Source organism: Sinocyclocheilus grahami, unplaced genomic scaffold (genome assembly GCF_001515645.1).
Source record: "Sinocyclocheilus grahami isolate Dianchi unplaced genomic scaffold, SAMN03320097.WGS_v1.1 scaffold501.1, whole genome shotgun sequence".
NCBI classification, from domain to species: Eukaryota; Metazoa; Chordata; class Actinopteri; order Cypriniformes; family Cyprinidae; genus Sinocyclocheilus; species Sinocyclocheilus grahami.
This window is the reverse complement of record NW_015505680.1, coordinates 299,512-321,297: the sequence shown is the minus strand read 5'-3', so window position 1 is coordinate 321,297 and position 21,786 is coordinate 299,512. Positions and strand designations below refer to the sequence as shown.

The 21,786-nt window shown below is 34.5% G+C and overlaps 2 protein-coding genes across 2 annotated transcripts; both read left to right on the top strand.

The window, feature by feature from the left end:
- The first annotated feature begins 2,389 nt into the window (after positions 1–2,389).
- LOC107554399 (izumo sperm-egg fusion protein 1-like) lies at positions 2,390–7,988 on the top strand. The gene is made up of 9 exons (XM_016236886.1): positions 2,390–2,609; positions 3,245–3,361; positions 4,127–4,201; positions 4,363–4,446; positions 4,866–4,961; positions 5,076–5,206; positions 6,279–6,432; positions 6,516–6,684; positions 7,892–7,988. Exons 1-9 carry the CDS (start codon positions 2,390–2,392, stop codon positions 7,986–7,988), a joined length of 1,143 nt encoding a protein of 380 aa, XP_016092372.1.
- Positions 7,989–16,671: 8,683 nt separating this feature from the next.
- On the top strand, positions 16,672–19,850 carry LOC107554416 (dual specificity protein phosphatase 2-like). Its single transcript, XM_016236906.1, has 4 exons — positions 16,672–17,377; positions 18,081–18,211; positions 18,312–18,531; positions 18,630–19,850. The coding sequence occupies exons 1-4, from the start codon at positions 16,984–16,986 to the stop codon at positions 18,878–18,880; spliced, it is 996 nt and encodes a 331-aa protein (XP_016092392.1). The 5' UTR covers positions 16,672–16,983; the 3' UTR covers positions 18,881–19,850.
- Positions 19,851–21,786: the final 1,936 nt, after the last annotated feature.

The following is a 21,786-nucleotide window of genomic DNA, read 5'->3' as shown; positions in this document are numbered from 1 at the left end:
AGAGAGAGTGCATGTTTATGGATGAAGATTTGCACTGTACAGTATGTGCGCTGCAATATTTTGCACACTTAAGGATAAGCACACATATAGACTACATGGTTATGGGCACATTATCTTTTCAACGTATAGTTTCTGTATGGAGATACAATATATGTTGAACTTTACCCAGCATGTTCTGGCAAGTGATAAACTATCAAGTAACTACATCTTTTTCCTGCTCATAATCTTTTATTCTTTTATAAATGTTACCTTTTTGGTGTCCAGATACCTTTACATTTATTTGGCTAAAATGAACAATTTCTTGATTACAATGATGTCTTGAAAAGTTTAGCATTTCTGCTTTTTGTACCAGTGGGTGGCAATATTACATAGATTTAGACTGATTTTGAAAAAATAAATCATTTTTGGATTTATGCATGTTTGTGTATAAGCGCATACAGTAAGGTCAAAAGTCTAAGTCTAACAAGCTTTTATTTTTAAAAACCTGATGATCATGTTCTCCAGCATGATTTGAGATATCTACACTGAAGGTGTATCTTGACCTTCAGTTTACAATCTTTGTTTTTCAAAATCCTAAAAAGTTTATTTCTTTCAAGGTTTGAATTAGATTTTGAATCTTAGATTATCAGTGTGCATATGCTTGTATGCTCATCTTTTGTGAATCAACATGCATGACTATAGCATGTGCTTTGTGTTGAGTACATAACTGTGTGTAATTTGATGGTTTGTTTGAGGACATGGAAACTTCAAAAATTTCCGATGTCCTCATGTGCATACGTTCACTGTCATCACGCCTACGTAATTATTACACGTCATGATCGAAGCAAAAGGATCTCGCAGTTGTCACCTACATCAGGCCTGTGCTGAGGTGGCATGGTCCGCCGCTGTCATGGTTAACCACTGAGTGGGCTAACTTTACTGTGATGATGTACTTTGACAGCAAGACTCTGATCTAGAGGATGTAACCTGCCTGAACCATTTTGTCTGCATTCATAGCAGTATTTGAAACAACCTTTGTTTTGAAACATTCGTTTAAAGGAATAGTTCACCCAAAAATGAAAATTTGATCATCCTCAGGCCATCCAAAATGTAAATGATTTTATTTCTCCATCTAAACATATTTGGAGAAATGTAGCATTACATCACTTGCTCATCAATGGATCCTCTGCAGTGAATGGGTGCCATCAGAATGAGAGTCCAAACAGCTGATAAATACAACACATTAATCCACATGACTCCAGTCTGTCAATTCATGTCGTGTAAAGCGAAGGTTTAACTTTAAACTTTTGCTCCTAGCCAAAATACCAGTCCATATTCCATGATAACGCTTCCTCCAGTTGAATTTGTTCATTGCAAACATGCTTTTCACTAAACATTCGTTTAAAGGAATAGTTCACCCAAAAATGAAAATTTGATCATCCTCAGGCCATCCAAAATGTAAATGATTTTATTTCTCCATCTAAACATATTTGGAGAAATGTAGCATTACATCACTTGCTCATCAATGGATCCTCTGCAGTGAATGGGTGCCATCAGAATGAGAGTCCAAACAGCTGATAAATACAACACATTAATCCACATGACTCCAGTCTGTCAATTCATGTCGTGTAAAGCGAAGGTTTAACTTTAAACCTTTGCTCCTAGCCAAAATACCAGTCCATATTCCATGATAACGCTTCCTCCAGTTGAATTTGTTCATTGCAAACATGCTTTTCGCTTCACAAGATGTTAACTGATGGACTGGAGACATGTGGATTATTGTGATATTTGTATAAGCCGTTTGGACTTTCTTTCTGATGGCACCCATTGACTGCAGAGGATCCATTGGTGAGCAAGTGATGTAATGTTACATTTCTCCAAATCTGTGCTAATGAAGAAGCAAACTCATCTACATCTTTGATGACCCGAGAGTGAGTAAATTTGAATTTACATGAACTATTCCTGTAAATGTACATTGAGACAATAGTATTTTTTTTTCCTTTTCTTTTTTTTTTCTTTTGCCCAAATTAAACAAAAAATAATTATCGGAATATTGGGATAAAAAAAAAAAAGACTCAAATAAAATTGAAAAATAAATAGATGCAGTTCATTTCCTGCTAATTCAAATATTATTTTTAAGTATAAAGGTTATGTATTTCAGTCTCACAAAAAAAATGTCTAAAACAAAGTCAAAAGCACTAATATTTCTGACATTTGTGGTATATTTATTTGTCAGATTAGAATCCTTTGTGACTGTCCTCTTCATATACATTTCTAAATATTTTGGAATTTAGAATGTTTCTGCATGTATGACATCATAAGGGTTCTTTGGCTCAGAAGTGACATTTCTAAAGAATGCCAAAGATTCACTTTTGATATTTTGAAGGCCACAGCTCACTGTCTCTACTAAATGGCTTTTGCATTTCTTTTCGGCTGGCTTTTGATTCTGGGTTCATGTCCCAGTGTGTGGTCCTGTCTGCAGTGTGACCAGGTGGTTCGTTATGTGCATGAAGACTTCCTGTCCTCTGTTAAAGACATCACTGTCCGTGATCAGATCGAGCTGAAGCAAATCATTGAGCATGCTTATGTCAACTATCGGGACACCAGCAGACTGTTTCATGGTGTCATAGGTACTGCAGTTATATAATCGGGAGTAGCTTGGAGATACTGTTATTCATATCTGTAAAAATTAGTAAGATGTAGTAGAAATTAGGTGTATAGAGCACATTCTCTGAACAATTGATTTTATGGATAGTAATTTTTGGGGTTTTCTTGTTTAGTTATTTTACTATTATGCTAATAGACATTAATATATGCTGAATTTTTCATTAAAGTATTAATTAAAAGGGGTCATTATACTATGACTGAAAAATACAATACTTAACTTTTCCCCAGGCTAGGGATATTATAGTTAACTAAATCTATATATATATATATAAAAAAAAATATATATATATATATATATATATTTTTTTTTTTCATTTTCATTCAGTGTAAAGTTTAACTTGATGAACTATAATAACTAAAACTGAAAAAAATGAATAAAAACATTAAAAAAGACATAAAAAAAATCAACTAATAAAAATGACAAAAACACAGAATAAAATTACTAAAACTTTAACTAAAATTAATAACAAAAAAAAAATATATATAAATAAATAATAATTGAGAGGGTGGCAAACCTTGAAAAAGCTCAAATATAAAATAAAAATACCTACCTATTTGTTATTTTGTAGTGACCAGGTGGTTCGTTATGTGCATGAAGACTTCCTGTCCTCTGTTAAAGACATCACTGTCCGTGATCAGATCGAGCTGAAGCAAATCATTGAGCATGCTTATGTCAACTATCGGGACACCAGCAGACTGTTTCATGGTGTCATAGGTACTGCAGTTATATAATCGGGAGTAGCTTGGAGATACTGTTATTCATATCTGTAAAAATTAGTAAGATGTAGTAGAAATTAGGTGTATAGAGCACATTCTCTGAACAATTGATTTTATGGATAGTAATTTTTGGGGTTTTCTTGTTTAGTTATTTTACTATTATGCTAATAGACATTAATATATGCTGAATTTTTCATTAAAGTATTAATTAAAAGGGGTCATTATACTATGACTGAAAAATACAATACTTAACTTTTCCCCAGGCTAGGGATATTATAGTTAACTAAATCTATATATATATATATAAAAAAAAATATATATATATATATATATATATTTTTTTTTTTCATTTTCATTCAGTGTAAAGTTTAACTTGATGAACTATAATAACTAAAACTAAAACTGAAAAAAATGAATAAAAACATTAAAAAAATACATAAAAAAAATCAACTAATAAAATGACAAAAACACAGAATAAAATTACTAAAACTTTAACTAAAATTAATAACAAAAAAAAAATATATATAAATAAATAATAATTGAGAGGGTGGCAAACCTTGAAAAAGCTCAAATATAAAATAAAAATACCTACCTATTTGTTATTTTGTAGTTTTGATGATTTTGCTATTATTAAAAAAACTGGGAAAATGATTATGTGTGTTTAAACCATTTAAACCAATACATGCAGGATTGGCCAATTTTTTATGTCTTCAAATTATATTTCTAAATGATGATGTGGAATGCTATCTGATGTTTGCTTTAGATCCTACAACACTCTATCGTGCACGGACAGAATATCAGAGTGAATTCAAGAGGCACTGGAAAGAAGACAGGACAGGTGAGCGCTTGTGGATGCAGATTATATACTCTTTCACTTTTTAAGATAAAAGGCTCTAATCTAACGTCTCGTCTTTTCATTTTAGAGCAAAAACATCAAAAACATTAAGATACTTTACAACTGAAATCATTTAAAATGTATGCTGTGTTGTTCCTGTTTAGATTCTATTCAGTGGGATATGATTAATATAGTGGAGAAAGGAAAGAGAATCCTTCGGAAACATTTGGAGGTTTTTGTTGCCCAAGGTAGGCGGGTGGGCATACATTGCTATGTTTTTACAGCAATAACTTGTCAGAACATCTAATTCTAACTAATTATCTTTTTTTATTATTACTCGTTTTCATAGGTCTGTGTCCAAATAAATGCGGTAAGTACAAATTCGGGATCCCGATATTTCTCTATAATATTGTTCTGAACATATGAACAGTCAAAATGTTGTACACACATATTCTTTGTTAGTACACTGAAAATAAATCGGTGTAGAAATAAGTTATACTCCATAACCGCTAGTAAATCTCACAAATAATTACAAAGAAACATCAAGTAACACATGTAATAAATGAAATGTGAAATGGTGGTGTATGTGCCACAGGACACATAGGAGTATATATGATGTATATTTTATGACTCATTGGGTGTGTGGTTGAATACGGATGCTTGTGTGTTACAGGGTTGTTGTATCAAAGAGTGATGAACTGCACTTCCTGTCAGTATGGGCTCTTTACGTGTTTGTCAGCCACGTTGCCACTAGACTGTGGAGGTGAGACAGAACACCCCCGGATACACACACCAGGATGAGTTTAGCTGACTATATTAACACATCACACTCTTTTGTCCTTCTCTCTTCTTTGTATTCTATCTCTGTTTCTACCAGAGCATCATCTCGAGGCAGATGAAGGAGAGGAGGTGGTGCTGGACTGTTTCCTGCCCTGGCACGCTCTTGTACTCGGTCTGTCTAATGGACAGACCGAGTACCATTACTCCTGGCATCCTGGAGAAAAGAATGTACTTGCACACAGACAAACAAAGACATTTACTGTTTTCAAAGAATCCTGAAACCATTTTGAATTCGGTTTCAGACAACTCTTTCGAAAAAGAAATATATTAAATATGTACTCATTATAATAATATATTTTAATATACTTAAGTGTAATGTTTTCAGAAACGTAGTTGCATGTTATTTGAAAATGAATGAAAATTAATTATAGTTTAAATTGATATCGAATGCAGTTAGTTGAACTTAAGAGAGCTTTTTGACCCAGTTACAGTACATCTTCATAACTAATTTCATATTTTTGTTGTCTTTAAAATTTGGTTAAAGTGTACTGCATCATTTACTGACAAGTATTTTATTTACAATAACTTTAAATGTTATATTGAATAACACTGCAGTTAAAATTACAATCAAGCACTTTACATGTGTTTTAGTATGTGAGTCAACCCATCAAAATAAGAGTAGCTACTTCTTTAAAGCATGACAAAAGATTATTAAAATAATGATTTAAAATGTACTTTAAGGTAAAACGTTTATTTTGACATTATTACAAAGTACACTTTTTAGAAGTGTACTTAAGTGTGTCCCACCTTATATTAAGTGGCCTTAACTACTATGTACTTACATTTAAATTAATAATTTGGTACCATGCACTTATTGTGTACATACATGTTTTTACATTGCACACAATTTTAAAATGCCTGCATGTAATTACATCTGTAATTAATTTCTGTAACTACATTTATAATTACACTGTTGACCCATCCCTTACACATTAACCCACCCTTAAACCTACCAATACCACCAAACCTGTGCCTAACCTTACCCGTATCCAACCTCAATAGCAGCAACAGTGTTTTGCAATACAATATGAACACAATAAGTATATTGTATTGATGTAGGTACATAGTAGTTAAGACCACTTAATATAAAGTGGGACCAGAAACACTTGATAAGCTACAGTTTTAAGTACACTCAAGTACTGATCCTTCCAGAGATCCAGAGACCAGATTACACTGATTCTAATTTGAATCTTTTTACTAAACTGTACTAAAATACAGACTGTTTATTATTCATTGCAAGCTGTCACATGGCAGGGAGTATGAAGCGCTGGTGGTGACAGAGGAGTCTAAAATTGTACTCAATCAGCTGAAAGTCAATGAGGAAGGCACGTACCGCTGCCTCCTACAGGATCAAAAGGGGACTGTGCTGTCCCGCATGTATTTCAAACTGAAAGGTAAGCGATATTTATTGAAAGTAATAACTCATTGTGGTCTAGTATAGATTTGTCCTCCTCTCATCTGTCTCTCTTTCCCTCAGTCAAACCACTGCCATCTACAACCCCTAGACTGATTGTGACATTGCCGTCCCTGCCCTCGGGTTATGACGCCACACTTCACAGCCTTCAGAGGAGCAGTTTCATCATTATACTGATTATACTGACTATACTCAGCATCACAGGCAGCCTTGTCATCATAGTGAACCTCAGGTATGTCATAACAGGATGGTTAGATGCACAGCACTGAACCTATTAAAAAGGGGCTTTTTAATATAGTTTGAACAACAACAATAACAACAACAAAATAGCAAATGGGCCAAAATAAAGATAGGGAAGAACAGAATGAGTCATTAAATGATCAAGCTGTTATTGATCAGAGGCACACTTTTAAGAAGGAGCATTTTGTAGAAAAGTACTTGTGGGTTTTATTTATTGGATGCATTGCGTCTTTTGTGTTACTATTACTGTATATAGTAGCAGTATTATATTTAAGTCAAATTTCACTTCATACAAGCTTCCATTAAGTGACATTTGTTTATATTTTTATTCATTTTCATATTTTGGAAGAATTATTAATTATAATCAGGCCCACATGGAATCTGCACCCACAGAAGATCATCAGATTTCCACAGAACTGGAATGGAATTATTTTCGTTGTTTGTTTATGAAATATTGAGGCCAATGTTTTTACTGTTAACTAAAACTATTACAAATCATTTTCATTAATTGCAATAAACCCGAGATAAAATAAAGTATGTATATTAGATGAACACTTTAATGAAATGATAAATATTGCCTCTGCAATTGTCTGAAATAAATTTAAATTGAAGTACTTAAATGACTAAAATTGAAATACCAAAATCAAGCTAAAAACCAAATAAAAATTAAAAAAGCACCTAACAAAATTACTAAAACTTAAACTAAATTACTATTTTAATGTAAACTGAAAATATAAAAATAAAAGCTAATTTAAAATATTAATACTTGTAATTAATAATACAATAACACAGCTATCAATAATAGTGTACCTTGTTTAAACATATTCTGCTGAAGTCCACAGATTGTGTGTGTGTGTGTGTGTGTGTGTGCGTTTTGCTCAAGTTTACATAGTTTTGCAGAATCTGTAAGATACTGCAAAGAACATATATATTAATGCTGCAAGGAATATTTTTTAAATCTATATATAAAGTATTGATAAATGTCAGATTCTAAAGGGGTATGTATGAGCTGAGCTGCATATCATATGCATGCATGAGGGTTGGCACATAAAGGGAAAGAGAGAATGGAGGGGAAGAAAGAATGACAGTGGGTGATCTGTGATGGCATTCTGCTGATTTTGTCCAGAGAGACAACATTAGGAAGGAAGCACACTTTGTTTGCATCCATTCTGTCATGTTGCTTTGTGTCGCTCTGACAGAGTGACCATGAAGCGGCAGGAGGAGGCGAGAGACAGCAGGAGAAGAGGAGAGGGGGAGGATGTGGAGGACATTGAGCTGATGAGTGTGACAGAATGAGGGATGTGATCCAAAGAGACACATGAATAAATGACTACAGACACCCAGAAGACTGACGAGTTTCAAATGCTTCAGTGCGAACATTTAAAACATCATATTTATTTTTTTAATATATATAGATTTTTTAAATAATGTTAAGGTCAGTAAGATTTTTTGGTTACACTTTATTTTAAGGTGTCCTTGGTCCAGTGTAATTATTCATATAAGTACTGAGTAATATTAATAACTACATGCACTTACTATATGGTTAGGATTAGGGTTTGGTTTAGGGTTACTTGCATGTAATTATGCATAATTATTTGTTATTATAATAGTAAGTACATTTAACATATGTAACCAGGACACCTTAAAAGTGTTACCGATTTTTTTTTTTTTTTTTTAAAGACATTTACATATAAATGTGACACTGAAGACTGGAGTAACGGCTGCTGAAAATTCAGCTTCATTCATGCGATAAATTGCATTTGAAATATATTCAAACAGAAAACATTTATTTGAGATTAGAACAATATTTCACAATATTACTATTTCACGTATTTTGATCCAATAAATGCAGCATTGGTGAGCATAAGAGACTTCTTTCAAAAATAATAAAACATCTAACTTTTAACGATACATATACGTTTATAATATCTTAATATTATCATGTCACTGGGGATAAAAACAAAAATGAGATATTTTCATATATATATATATATATATATATATGAATAGACACCATATTATGAACATGAACTCTTTTCCATTTATTTATTACATTAGTTTTCATTTATTTTAGTGTTTATATTTGGTAACACTTTATGTTAAGGTGTCCGTGTTACACATGTACTTACTATTATAATAACAATTAATTATGCATAATTACATGCAAGTAACCCTAAGCTAAACCCTAATCCTAACCATATACTAAGTACATGTAGTTAATTAATATTACTCAGTACTTATATGTATAATTACTCTGTAACAAGGACACCTTAACATAAAGTGTAACCTTATATTTATATATATAGAATGTTAATGGCAATTTTAAGCACACCCCCCCCAAAAAAAAGAAAAGAAAAAAAAAGAAGAAGCATCACTTGGCAAAACTCATACTGAAATTAGTGACATCATTATTTGACATGAAGTCATGTGACAATTTAGGGACAAACTCAGGAGGTAGATTTTCATGGGTAATTTATTTTGGGTTTATCTTAGTGGTTAATGTAATTTGCATTATTATCTGTCCACCAGGTGCTGTCATATGTTATTCAATTACACACTGAGTCATACACACACACACACACACACCCTATGTAAAATATATCAATTCACTGGAAATAAAAAAGGAAGACACGTTTCAGATGAATGAAGGACACGTTTTGGTTGGGCAGACACGTGGGAGAGAGCGAAAGATAAAGTGGGAGAGGTAAATCTCTTGGATTACAATGTTTTTCTAGAATTAATATTCCCCTGCCAACTGGTTAATCCTGGGGATTATCCGCTCTTCTGGCCAGAGGAGAGTACGCTGAAAACTCTCAAACGCTTGTTTTCTTCTGAAGTTCCCCTTTGGTAAGCGAGAGACTGTCAGACTTCCTGTTTAGAATGGCTTCATTACATCTGATTGATAATGGGACTGTTTTTCAGTTCTTTCAGTTACAGTGTTGTGTTGTTCGGAACCATGTGACAATTTAGGGACAAACTCAGGAGGTAGATTTTCATGGGTAATTTATTTTGGGTTTATCTTAGTGGTTAATGTAATTTGCATTATTATCTGTCCACCAGGTGCTGTCATATGTTATTCAATTACACACTGAGTCATACACACACACACACACACACCCTATGTAAAATATATCAATTCACTGGAAATAAAAAAGGAAGACACGTTTCAGATGAATGAAGGACACGTTTTGGTTGGGCAGACACGTGGGAGAGAGCGAAAGATAAAGTGGGAGAGGTAAATCTCTTGGATTACAATGTTTTTCTAGAATTAATATTCCCCTGCCAACTGGTTAATCCTGGGGATTATCCGCTCTTCTGGCCAGAGGAGAGTACGCTGAAAACTCTCAAACGCTTGTTTTCTTCTGAAGTTCCCCTTTGGTAAGCGAGAGACTGTCAGACTTCCTGTTTAGAATGGCTTCATTTCATCTGATTGATAATGGGACTGTTTTTCAGTTCTTTCAGTTACAGTGTTGTGTTGTTCGGCGTGAACAGGTGGCTGACGTCTCCCGTTGTGTAATTTAGAACATGTTTCAGAAGTCACATTGGTCATGTTAAGTCAATTTTATTTGTATAGCGCTTTTCACAGTATTTCATTCTTTCACAGCAGCCTTGTAGAAAATCACAATGTTAATGTTTATAATATCCTTATATTATCATGTCACTGGAGATTCTGGGGAAAGGCCTTTAAGTCACAGGAAATGATCCATTTTGAAAGTTCTGCTCAGTTGTGATTTTGATTGACTGGTTTTGATGCTTTCATCTATTGTTTATCATCTTTCTGCATTTTCCTATTGTTTTACTGAGACGAGTGACGTCACGGGAGGCAAGAAACGCTGCCAGAGTAAACACAGGTCGAACAGTTGTTCCAAAACATTTTTTTTTAATGCAGATAACTACATTAGCTTTTTTATTCCTCAAGCTTTCTGGCCTGGCTTGTTTGATTGTTTTCTCTGGAACAAAAATTAGAATACGAAACAGAACACTTATATAGAATAAGTATAGCTTTTCACTGGATTACTCATCAACATCCTTTATGAGACACAGACGGTTTGATTAAACAAACGTGGAGGGGACATCTCTCAAGCGAACACTATTTTAGCTACATACATCAAGACCTAGTCATGAGTATAAATATTAGGCGGTGTCGACATTCATGACTTGCATAAATCATTGGATCCACAGGAAACAGTTAACAAAGGAAATAGTAAAATTAATTAATTAGAATATTTATTTAAAAAAAAAAGATCTGCATGTCTACACATCTGTTGGTGATTTACAGATTATTAAAGTATCAAATATTTAAATTTCAATTGTTTTAATTAATTGTATTATTATAATTAAAAATTTAATTATAAATGTAAAATGATCCTTTAAAATCGATTTAAATTATGAAAAAATTATGTATGTACAATTGTTATCATATATACAATGATTCATTCAGGATATCTAGTCTTAAAAACAGTCGTCACAGTTTTGTATTATTGAATTATTTTCCGACAGTAAATAGGCCCTATTTTGTTGCTACGGCAACAAGGGACAGTTCTATATTTTTTTTCTATGCCAAACAGGAAGTTGTGACATTACATGGCTCGTTACTCTAACCTCAGCCCACAGCACCATCCTCACAACAGTTTACGCACTTAAAATGAACACCCTCATCCTGACACTCACAAAACCACATATAGATTATTCAATACACACACACACACACTTAATGCGACAGGTGTATATGCATATGATGAAATAAACAGATGTGAATGGAAACAATGGAAAACATATCTTTTTTATATTTTATTTATCTAGCACAAATGTCTCCTACTCATTCTGAGCTGCTTGTTTTCAGTTATTATAGACATATTGCCTGTAGTAGCAGCAAGAAGATGAACAACAACATAGCAATTGACTTACTGCCATGGTAGGAAAATCCCTTTTTGTGTAATTTAGATACAGGCCAGGAGGCATGATTGTGTTCATTTTATTATAACATATCCATTTTTTAATTAATTGCACTAAATTAACACATTCAGTTGACTACACTAGTTAAAACATGAACAGTTCATCTCATATCAAGTGGAGTGAGTCTTCACTAAATTCTCATTTGATGCGATGGTGTTGTGTTACAAACCAATTATTTGACATGTAAAGAAATGCGCTGAAATTCAGACTAATATCAGGCAAGTACGAACACAACGTACAAAGCTTAAAAGGAGGAGGAGTGTGGGATGGAAGAGTGGCCGCAGTTGTGTGAGAAATTGTAGGGGGAAAAGACGGGGGAGAGAGAGTGAATGAAGGGAAATTCAAGACTGAGGGAGTAAATGAGAAAGGAGGACAGAGCTGAACTCAGCTGCTCTTTACACACATTAAAGGAAAGAAAAACAGTGCATGGGAGGATCCTCCTCCTCTTTCTTTTAACAAAAGTGGTTTTGGTTTTGCTTTGCGATTTTAGGCTGAGTTGAATATGTACAAGTGTTTATTCTCAACCATCAACCGAAATTTTACAATATTTTGAAATACTGTGCATTTTGGCAGAAATAATTTCAATCAATGCAATGATGGTTTTCATTAAAACAAAATGATGTTTCTTATCGTTTTAGCCCTCATGTTCTGTTCGGGGTTTCAGAGAATTATTTTAACAGCTCGGAAAAAAATATAACATTAATGTATCAGGTTAATATATATCATGATACAACATTTCCTAATCTGAGAACTGATTATAATCAACATTTCTAATTGAAAACCTATTATATGAATCTGATTACTTGAGTTTGGGGTCTCATGGAGCCTGAAAATAAAACATTAAATAACGCAATCAATAAAATTACTAAAATTATAATAAAGTGAAGAGATACTCTCCTGCCATCTGTTTATTTTAATTTCTTAGATGATCATTAGTAGTTTTTCATTTTTCAACTGAAACAGAATTACTAAAATTGATACCAGTCACATGATAAACAAGGCAGCTTCAATAATATCTGCCACCTGGGTTTTGGTGAGGTCTGAGGAAAAATAAGACAAAGACTTAAATATCTAAAATAATGTTATGATATACACATACATCACATACATTTTCTGACACCTCACATATAAAAACAGTAAGGTCAACTGTAACAGAACATAAGAGTTAAGAATAATCTTTCTTGTCAGCATGAGGCATAATGATGTCATTTTAAGTCATGTTGGTTAGACTGACCGCAAGGCGTTTTTAGTTTTCATATGGGGGTGTTTTTGAGCAATAGCATAAGTCTGTATTCTTGTGATGCATCACATTTGATTGGCTGTATCAATCATAAATGAGGAAGCATCATTTCCATTCTCAGATTTGTGACTCATAGATACACACACATTCTCCCTCGTGTTAGTAGTGTCATATGTTTGTTGTTGTCATTTAAATAAATAAAAGGTGTGCTCATACCTGTGGGTGACGTTCCACACTGTACAGAAATAAATGTGGGTGAACCTTTTTTTTTTTTTTCTCAATGTCTATTTTAATACTGGCTATTAGTTTCTACCGTCATTTAAATTTACATTTGGTTACTAGTTTCTGTACTTTCATTTGAATCTACATTTTATTCCTGGCTACAAGTTGCTGTACTTTCACAGTAATTTTTACAGTAGTGGTTCTACAATTGATTACAATAAATGCTGACTGCATACTGTGACTGAAGTGTGAACAATAGCAGCAAATGACTGTGATCAAATAACTATCTGCATCTATGTTACAGTAATGACGCACATATATTTACACAATAACTGCAGTTGTGTGATGTTAGACTTCCAAGCATGAATTAACAGCATTTCTTTTTCTTTTTTTGAGGGACGATTAAAATGATGTTTGTTGACTGCAGTGATCAATGTTAAGATGCAGTCCCGCTTGATGAGTCAGACTAATAGTCTACCTGACTTAGCTCACCAAAAATCCCCAACCACCCATAAGGAATAGTTCACCCAAAAATGAAAATTTGCTGAAATTTACCCTCAGGCCAATTCAACATGAGTTTGTTCATCGAAACATTACATCAGCATTACATCACTTGCTCACCAATGTATCCTCTGAAGTGAATGGGTGCCGTCAGAATGAGAGTCCAAACAGCTGATAAAAACTCAATAATCCACAAGTAATCCACACGACTCCAGTCTATCAAATTAATGTCTTGTGAAGCAAAACATTGTGTGTAAGAAACAAATCCATCATTTTGGCGTTTTAACTTTAAGCCATCACTTCTGGCCAAAATAGTCCAGTCCATAAACCAAAATAATGCTTCCTCCAGTCCATCCATTGTTGTCCTCTAACACCAAAATCCACCAGCATATTTGTTTTGAACTGTTTTTGATCGTTTTTGCATGTAAACGGTGCTTTATCTTTTCGTATTTCTCTCCTGATTCAAGAGAGATGACTTTTTCACAGGGGTAAACAATATTATGGATAGACAACCTAGTAGTAAGCAATGGTTTGAAGTTAAAAACATGAGTCAATCACCTAACTATCTGTGTTGTGATGAAGTTGTCCTTAACCAGGAAGAACAGATAATGTGAGGCCACAAAGTACACATTACAAACATAAAAATGCAAATGAATAAACTTGTGTAATTATTGCTACATAATAACCAACTGTGTCCCGTACCACTTGCTAGGAGAAAATGAATTCAATTATAAAAAGGTCCAAGTTCCCAGCCAAAGTGAACACTAATGACATTACTTAAACTATTATCCCACCATGCGGCACAATATGACTATTATTTATTGTATTTACAACAGTTTCTTGTGTAATGGCAGAAAATTATCTAGTCTGCATTGATTTCACTGTCAAATTCTGAATACAGCATTTTATTATAAGAAATCACTGTTATCTTGAATCTTATCAAATTCTGGAGGAGTGTGATTATAAATTATTCCATATACTATATTCTTTTATATTGAAAAAGAAGCATTCAAACAGATAAATGAAGGTGCGGAGAAGTCAAAACGATGAATACCAAATATTGCATTTCAATTGCATTCAAAACTAATGATATTACTCTTTAAAGCTGCAGAGAAAGAGCCGGCGCAGACCCAAAAAAGAGGGGAAAGTGCAGAGAAAGATAAATAAGCTGTGATAGGGACAGAGAGAGTGTGAATGCAGCGTTTGTGAATGCGACCTCAGATTACAGACTGCTGTTAAAGATTATCCAGCCCCTTGGGCCATTTAATTCCAAACATAATCCTGCATTCAGAGTTCATGTTGTTTTTCCACTTTACACCACATGACCTATTTCTCCACTGCACATTGTTTCATTCACAAGTACAACCCCCCCTTTATAGCGCTTCTGTGTGGACGTGCATGGAGAATGTGCTGGCTAGACACTGAGTCCTGGACAACCACAATGAGGTGCATGCGTGGGAGGTCGTGCTTTTAGAGTCATTCAAGCATCCAGAGAACAACCTGCTCCTTAATGTCTGCAACTGTGTTGTTTGTTCTTAGGGGTTAAATATAGATGTACATTTGAAATTGATCTGTTTGTCTTTATCCAGTCACATACAGATGCACATACAGTCATTTTAAAAATTGTTCAATTACGAAGGAACTAAATATATTGTAGATATAATCCTAATAGTTTAGTTTGGTTTTGTGATTTTAAGATGAATTGGTAGAAAATTATTATTCTCAACTGTCATCCGCAGACAGATAAAAATATTACAGTGATGTGAAATACACATTTTGTCAGGCAAGAAATTATTTCAATCAGTGCAATTACAACATAAAAACATAATAGCTCAAAATATCACACAATGCATCAGGTTGATATGTCATGATACATTTCCTAATCTTATTTGATAACTTCTGTTAAATATCACATTACTTGTTTGGTGTCTCAGAGACATCAGATATAGCTAAATAAAATGACTAAAATTGTGATAAAATTGTCTGATAAGACATACTACACTCCTGCTATCTGCTATTTTAATTGCTTCATTTTAGTATAAAAACTTCAATAATATCTGCTGCGTTTTGATGAGGTCAGATGAACATTAAATATTTGGTTGGAAAAATTAGGTACGTTTTGAAATTACTATTATTTTTACACCTGCATATAATAGAAAAACCTCTAAGATTTTTATGATCAAATTAACTATAAATAACTAGACATGTCTATGGTTCCTTCCAAACAGTCACATGATGTGAAAACACAACTTTTGACCTCTGACTAAATACTGGGCTGTAATGCACTTTGGAATGCATTATGTTATTTTTAATCAAACAATAAAATGATAATATATTATTTTATCTGACCACTGTTTATTAGTCCACTTTTCTTATTTTTACTAAACATTTTTTGTTCTTCATTATATTCTGAAATGATTATAAACTTGACAGATATCTTCATTTCTATTTTTCCTAGTTTGCAAAGCACTTATATTGTATAGAAACTGTTTTGTAGCAATAAATAGCTACACTTGCATTGTTTGTGTGCTTTGGTTTTTCTTAGCATCTTTTCTGTCTATTTGTCATTTTAGCAGTTATTCTCTGCTGACAGCTTGCATCGCCCACTGAAACTGTACACCTATATGGAAAGTTGCAGCGCGGTGTATTTTACCCGCACAAAATTACATGGTGCGGTCAAGCATGACAATACATCGCCTTCAGCGCGTGGTTTGATGTTCCTGATTAACGATGTGACCTTGCCCAAAGCCCCCAGGCCAACCACAAAGGTGTCATAATAGACTGTTTTCAAACGTGTGTGTGTGTGTGTGTGTGTGTGTGTGTTGTGGTTTTACGCCTCTATGGTACTGCTTAAACTCGCGTCACAAAATAAAAAACACGGGTAACCCCAACGACCACGTGCCAGTGGGAAAAGAGGGGAGAGCGCGTCAAGAGCCATATATGGAATGTCGGTCTAAGTCAACGGGCCATATATGGTGCTTCCGTGCGTGACGTCTGTTCCTTATGTGGAAAACGAAGGCGTGGCTGTGGCGGAGGAGACGCGATACAAATACTGTTTCCAACCCCGCCTGTACTGTAGAATCACATCTGCTGTCAAATAAAGGACTTCAAACTAAGCTTTGACGAAATACAGGGAGCGATTATATTAAAACAAAATTATTCGATGTTCTTTTTAAAGTAATAATACTGTGAAAACACACCAGGCCTATACGGACCAAATAATATTGTTTTGTGTAATCTATTCTTGTTATTGTTTATAGTTCTTCATTTCTAGTGGACTAACAGATTCGTTCCCACACTGAACGCGCTGTCGTGGATGCTGTGAAGAATATCCGTTTTTTTCTCACGGCTGTTGTTTTGTCTGGAGAGGTCATGGGTATTGGCGACCCTCTGGAGATCTCATGCAGTGAGCTGGTTCATATTTTGCGGACGCCCTCTGAGCTCTTCGCGTCTGGGGGATGCATCGTGCTGGACTGCCGGCCGTTCCTCGCCTTCTCCCGGGCGCACATCCTCGAGTCCCGCAACGTCAACTGGAATTCCATGCTGAGACGGAGGTCCAAGAGCTCCGTGGTGTGTCTGGAGTGGCTGGTGGCCGATAAATCGCTCCTGGCCCAGCTGCGCAACGGGGACTTCTCTCCGGTGGTGGTCCTGGATGACAACAGTCGCTCGGTCAGAGATCTGAAGAGCGAGAGTCTGGCCAGTCTCCTCCTCGGTGCCCTTCAGTCAGAGGTCCAGTCTGCCTCGACGCACATCTGCTTCTTACAAGGTAAACTTCACAGAACTACACATGTTGTCCTTGATTTTTTTGGGGAATACTGCAATTCTGTCCCAAACTGCTATATTTTATATATTTCCTTACACTGTAAAAATGGTCTAAAACATCTAAATTACATTTAAAGGTGTATATATATATATATTCACATACATTTATTTTCACTGTAAAAATGGCAAGTACACTACAAAACATTAATGTGGCAACATCTGATTTGATTTGGAATAATATGATTTGACCCCGATTTGACATGACTCAGACCATATACTATATTATCTTCTATTTCAACGAAAGTAATTAGATACTATAATTCTATATTTATATTATCTGTTGGAAAATGTATCATATACAGCTATGTATGACATACAGCTTTGCTTTATACACTGTAAAAATGTTTTGTCAGGTAACATAAAAATGTGCTTCATGTGGTAACATCTAATTCAACTGGTTTTATTCAAGTCAAAAAATAATTACAAATATATATAAAATATCAGAAAGAAGAAATTTGCCTTGTATTGCAGTGTATTTCATTTGCATCATAGGTTATTTCTAATCAAAAATGTAATTTGGTCATATAAGTTTGCACTTTGGAGGCTTATTACAAATTCGTCGAGATGTTTACTTGCTCCATTTGTCAAACCTGGTCAAACGAAATGCACAGAATTAACGACAAAATGTTTTCTTTGACCATTTCTAGGTGGATTTGACGGGTTCTTCGCACTTTATCCAGAGCTCTGCTTTAGCCCTCCTGTCATGTGCTCAAATCATCCTGCTTTCAGTGATTCAGAGCCCATTGTTTCCGGAAGAAAGACTCCTCTCTATGATCAGGTTGGCTATTAGAAATCTCAAAATCATAATGAATGATCTAAATTTAAATCACAATATCTTTCGAATACACTCATTGACCTTTGTCCTTTGTGATTTCTAGGGTGGTCCAGTTGAAATCCTCCCCTTCCTCTTTCTGGGCAGTGCGCATCACTCATCCAGACGGGAGACTCTGGAGCGATGCGGGATCACGGCTGTGCTCAACGTATCCTCTTCCTGTCCCAACCTGTTTGAAGAGGAACTTCAGTACAAAACTCTGAAGGTGGAGGACAGTCTGGCCGCAGACATACGTGTCCTCTTTCCAGAGGCCATCCACTTTATCGGTAAGTCCTCCTGTGGTATCAACAAAAAGACATTTCTTAATTCTTCAGAAACATAATAATGACATAAAAACTAATGCTCACCTCCACTGCATCTGCAGATTCAATAAAAGAGAGTGGTGGTCGAGTGCTGGTCCACTGTCAAGCAGGAATCTCCCGATCAGCCACCATCTGCCTGGCGTACCTCATTCACGCTCGACGTGTCAGTCTGGACGAGGCCTTTGACTTCGTAAAATGCCGCAGACAAGTCATCTCACCCAACTTAGCTTTCATGGGCCAACTTCTTCAGTTTGAGACAGACGTTTTGTGCCCCTATTCTGTAATAGACAGAAAGAACAGTGGCACATTTTGAACTTTAATATCTTGAACTGGCCCCACTAACTTTCAGAATACAGATCTACTGGCCACAGCTTTGACTTCAAAGACTGTGACAGATCTGCAAAGGTGCTTTCAGGAAGTTTTAGTTTGATGCTATCTATGGGTGTACAAACAGAGAGACATGAGAAATTTAATAAGGGGACCAAATGAGGCATCTCACCCTTTAAACTACACCATGACATAACTCAACTTGTTTGGGTAATGTTGTAGATGGCATCAACTGACTACCTGTTCTTGATTGTTTATGGCAATACAAACTATATATAGATAAATGCCTTTCTGTGTTTCCGAACAACAACGGCATCGCTGACACACTGCTACACCCAATAGCCCTCATGGAAAATGTAATAATCACATGTCATTTTGACATTGTACTACTGACCCAAGATAACTTGTATATGAGATATTGATGAAACAGACAAACAACTTCTGTCATGCAAAACTGGGTAATGTAGGCTACTAAAGCATTTTGTTTTCATTTTAGTTTCAATGGTAATATACGTTTGGGATGTACCATCATACTGTGAAATTGTGTTGCATCAGTCAATGTTTCATTTGACTGCAGTGACTGATGCTGTGACCATATAAGGCTGTGACGTGTGGTTAGTCTTCTGTCTGGTAAATGTCAAGATTTTCCATGAAGTTACGGTCTAATTGTCAGTCTCGAGCAAGTTTTAAAGGGCAAAGACCTGACAAACTGTGATCTTAGGTCATTTTAAAAGTAAGTTTAATTGTGTTGCGATAGATAACAGGCACGAAAGCCATTTTGTAATTTTTTTTACATTTTTTTTATAAAGTGTTAATTTCCTTTTTTTGTGAATATTTATTTATATATTTTCATTCAAGCAATGCACTTTAAATTACAATTGTTTTGAGAACAATAATATTTTGTAAGCTATGTGGTTTACTTATTTCAATATGTAAATAAATGGATTCATTTGTTTAATGCAGAAGTGAATGTAGTTGTCTTTTTTTATTATCATGTTTTAAATGATTACTTACAGAAAACTTATGGTCCTAAGAGCCCCCAGGGCTCCAAATTCTTTGTAGGCCACCCTCCATGTGTGAATTAAAGCCCAAGTAATTAGACATTACTTAATATGAGAAATGTAGCCACAATTAGCAGTTATGAGAATTGCACATTACATTTTTCAGGTTTTTGAAAGAAGTCTCTTATGCTCACCAAGGCTGCATTTATTTGATCAGAAAATAACTTTTTTCTATTTTAATGTTTAAAAAATGAAATATGTACGTAAAGCTGTATTTTCAGCAGTCATTACGCCTGTCTTCAGTGTCACATGGCCCTTCAAAAATCAGTATGTCTAACATGATGATGGTTTGGTGTTCAAGAAATATTTCTTATTATTATCAATGTCGAAAACAATTGCCCTAATTAATATTTTTTTTGTGGTAACCATCGAAAGCCATTTTGTAATTTTTTTTACATTTTTTTTATAAAGTGTTAATTTCCTTTTTTTGTGAATATTTATTTATATATTTTCATTCAAGCAATGCACTTTAAATTACAATTGTTTTGAGAACAATAATATTTTGTAAGCTATGTGGTTTACTTATTTCAATATGTAAATAAATGGATTCATTTGTTTAATGCAGAAGTGAATGTAGTTGTCTTTTTTTATTATCATGTTTTAAATTATTACTTACAGAAAACTTATGGTCCTAAGAGCCCCCAGGGCTCCAAATTCTTTGTAGGCCACCCTCCATGTGTGAATTAAAGCCCAAGTAATTAGACATTACTTAATATGAGAAATGTAGCCACAATTAGCAGTTATGAGAATTGCACATTACATTTTTCAGGTTTTTGAAAGAAGTCTCTTATGCTCACCAAGGCTGCATTTATTTGATCAGAAAATAACTTTTTTCTATTTTAATGTTTAAAAAATGAAATATGTACGTAAAGCTGTATTTTCAGCAGTCATTACGCCTGTCTTCAGTGTCACATGGCCCTTCAAAAATCAGTATGTCTAACATGATGATGGTTTGGTGTTCAAGAAATATTTCTTATTATTATCAATGTCGAAAACAATTGCCCTAATTAATATTTTTTTTGTGGTAACCATGATAAAAAAAAATTCTCCGAATTTTTTGATGAATAGAAAGATCAAAAGAACAGCATTTACTTGAAACAGTAACCTTCAGTGTGTTGTGGCTAAAATGTTTCAGTTACTTAAAAAATATGACATGCCCCAAACGTTTGCAAGTTAGTGTTGCAATATTAAAGAGATCAGAGGTGTCATAAACAGATAACACTGCTAATTTTTTATTTTTTTTCACATTGTTGCAATAGTCATTGGCACACATCTTCCCTTGCTCATTGCTGTGGTAATTACACAAATGTATCAATATGGAAATTGGATTACTACAGTACATGATATGAGCAGCTGAAATCTTTTACCACAGCGCCATCTGCTGACGAAGTAAAATGAGCTGACTGCACCTTTCAAGCATTAATACAGGAGACCACAAAGTGGCAGTATTAGACTATAAACCTGAGTATGAGCAGGGTTGCGTTCAGCAACGACAAAAACTGTGCAAAACGTTTTTTTAAACGGAAACGGTGGTGCGTTGAGCACCCTGTTATGATGACGCAAGAGTTGCAACTATGGCAGCTGAGAAGACCATTCTTTGTGTTCTTTTTGAAGAGTTTCGGAGCCTGATGAAATCAGTATAAATACGTGTTTAATACTGCAAAATACGCTAGATGTCACAGTCATTGCCCTCCAGAATAAAAGAGAACATCCCACTTGAGTGAAGGGATTTTGTGGAAATTGTGGTTCATAATTATTGTGATCCAACATTTGCCTCGCATTTCAGGATGAAAAGACAAACATTTCAGGATGAAAAGACAAACATTTCAGG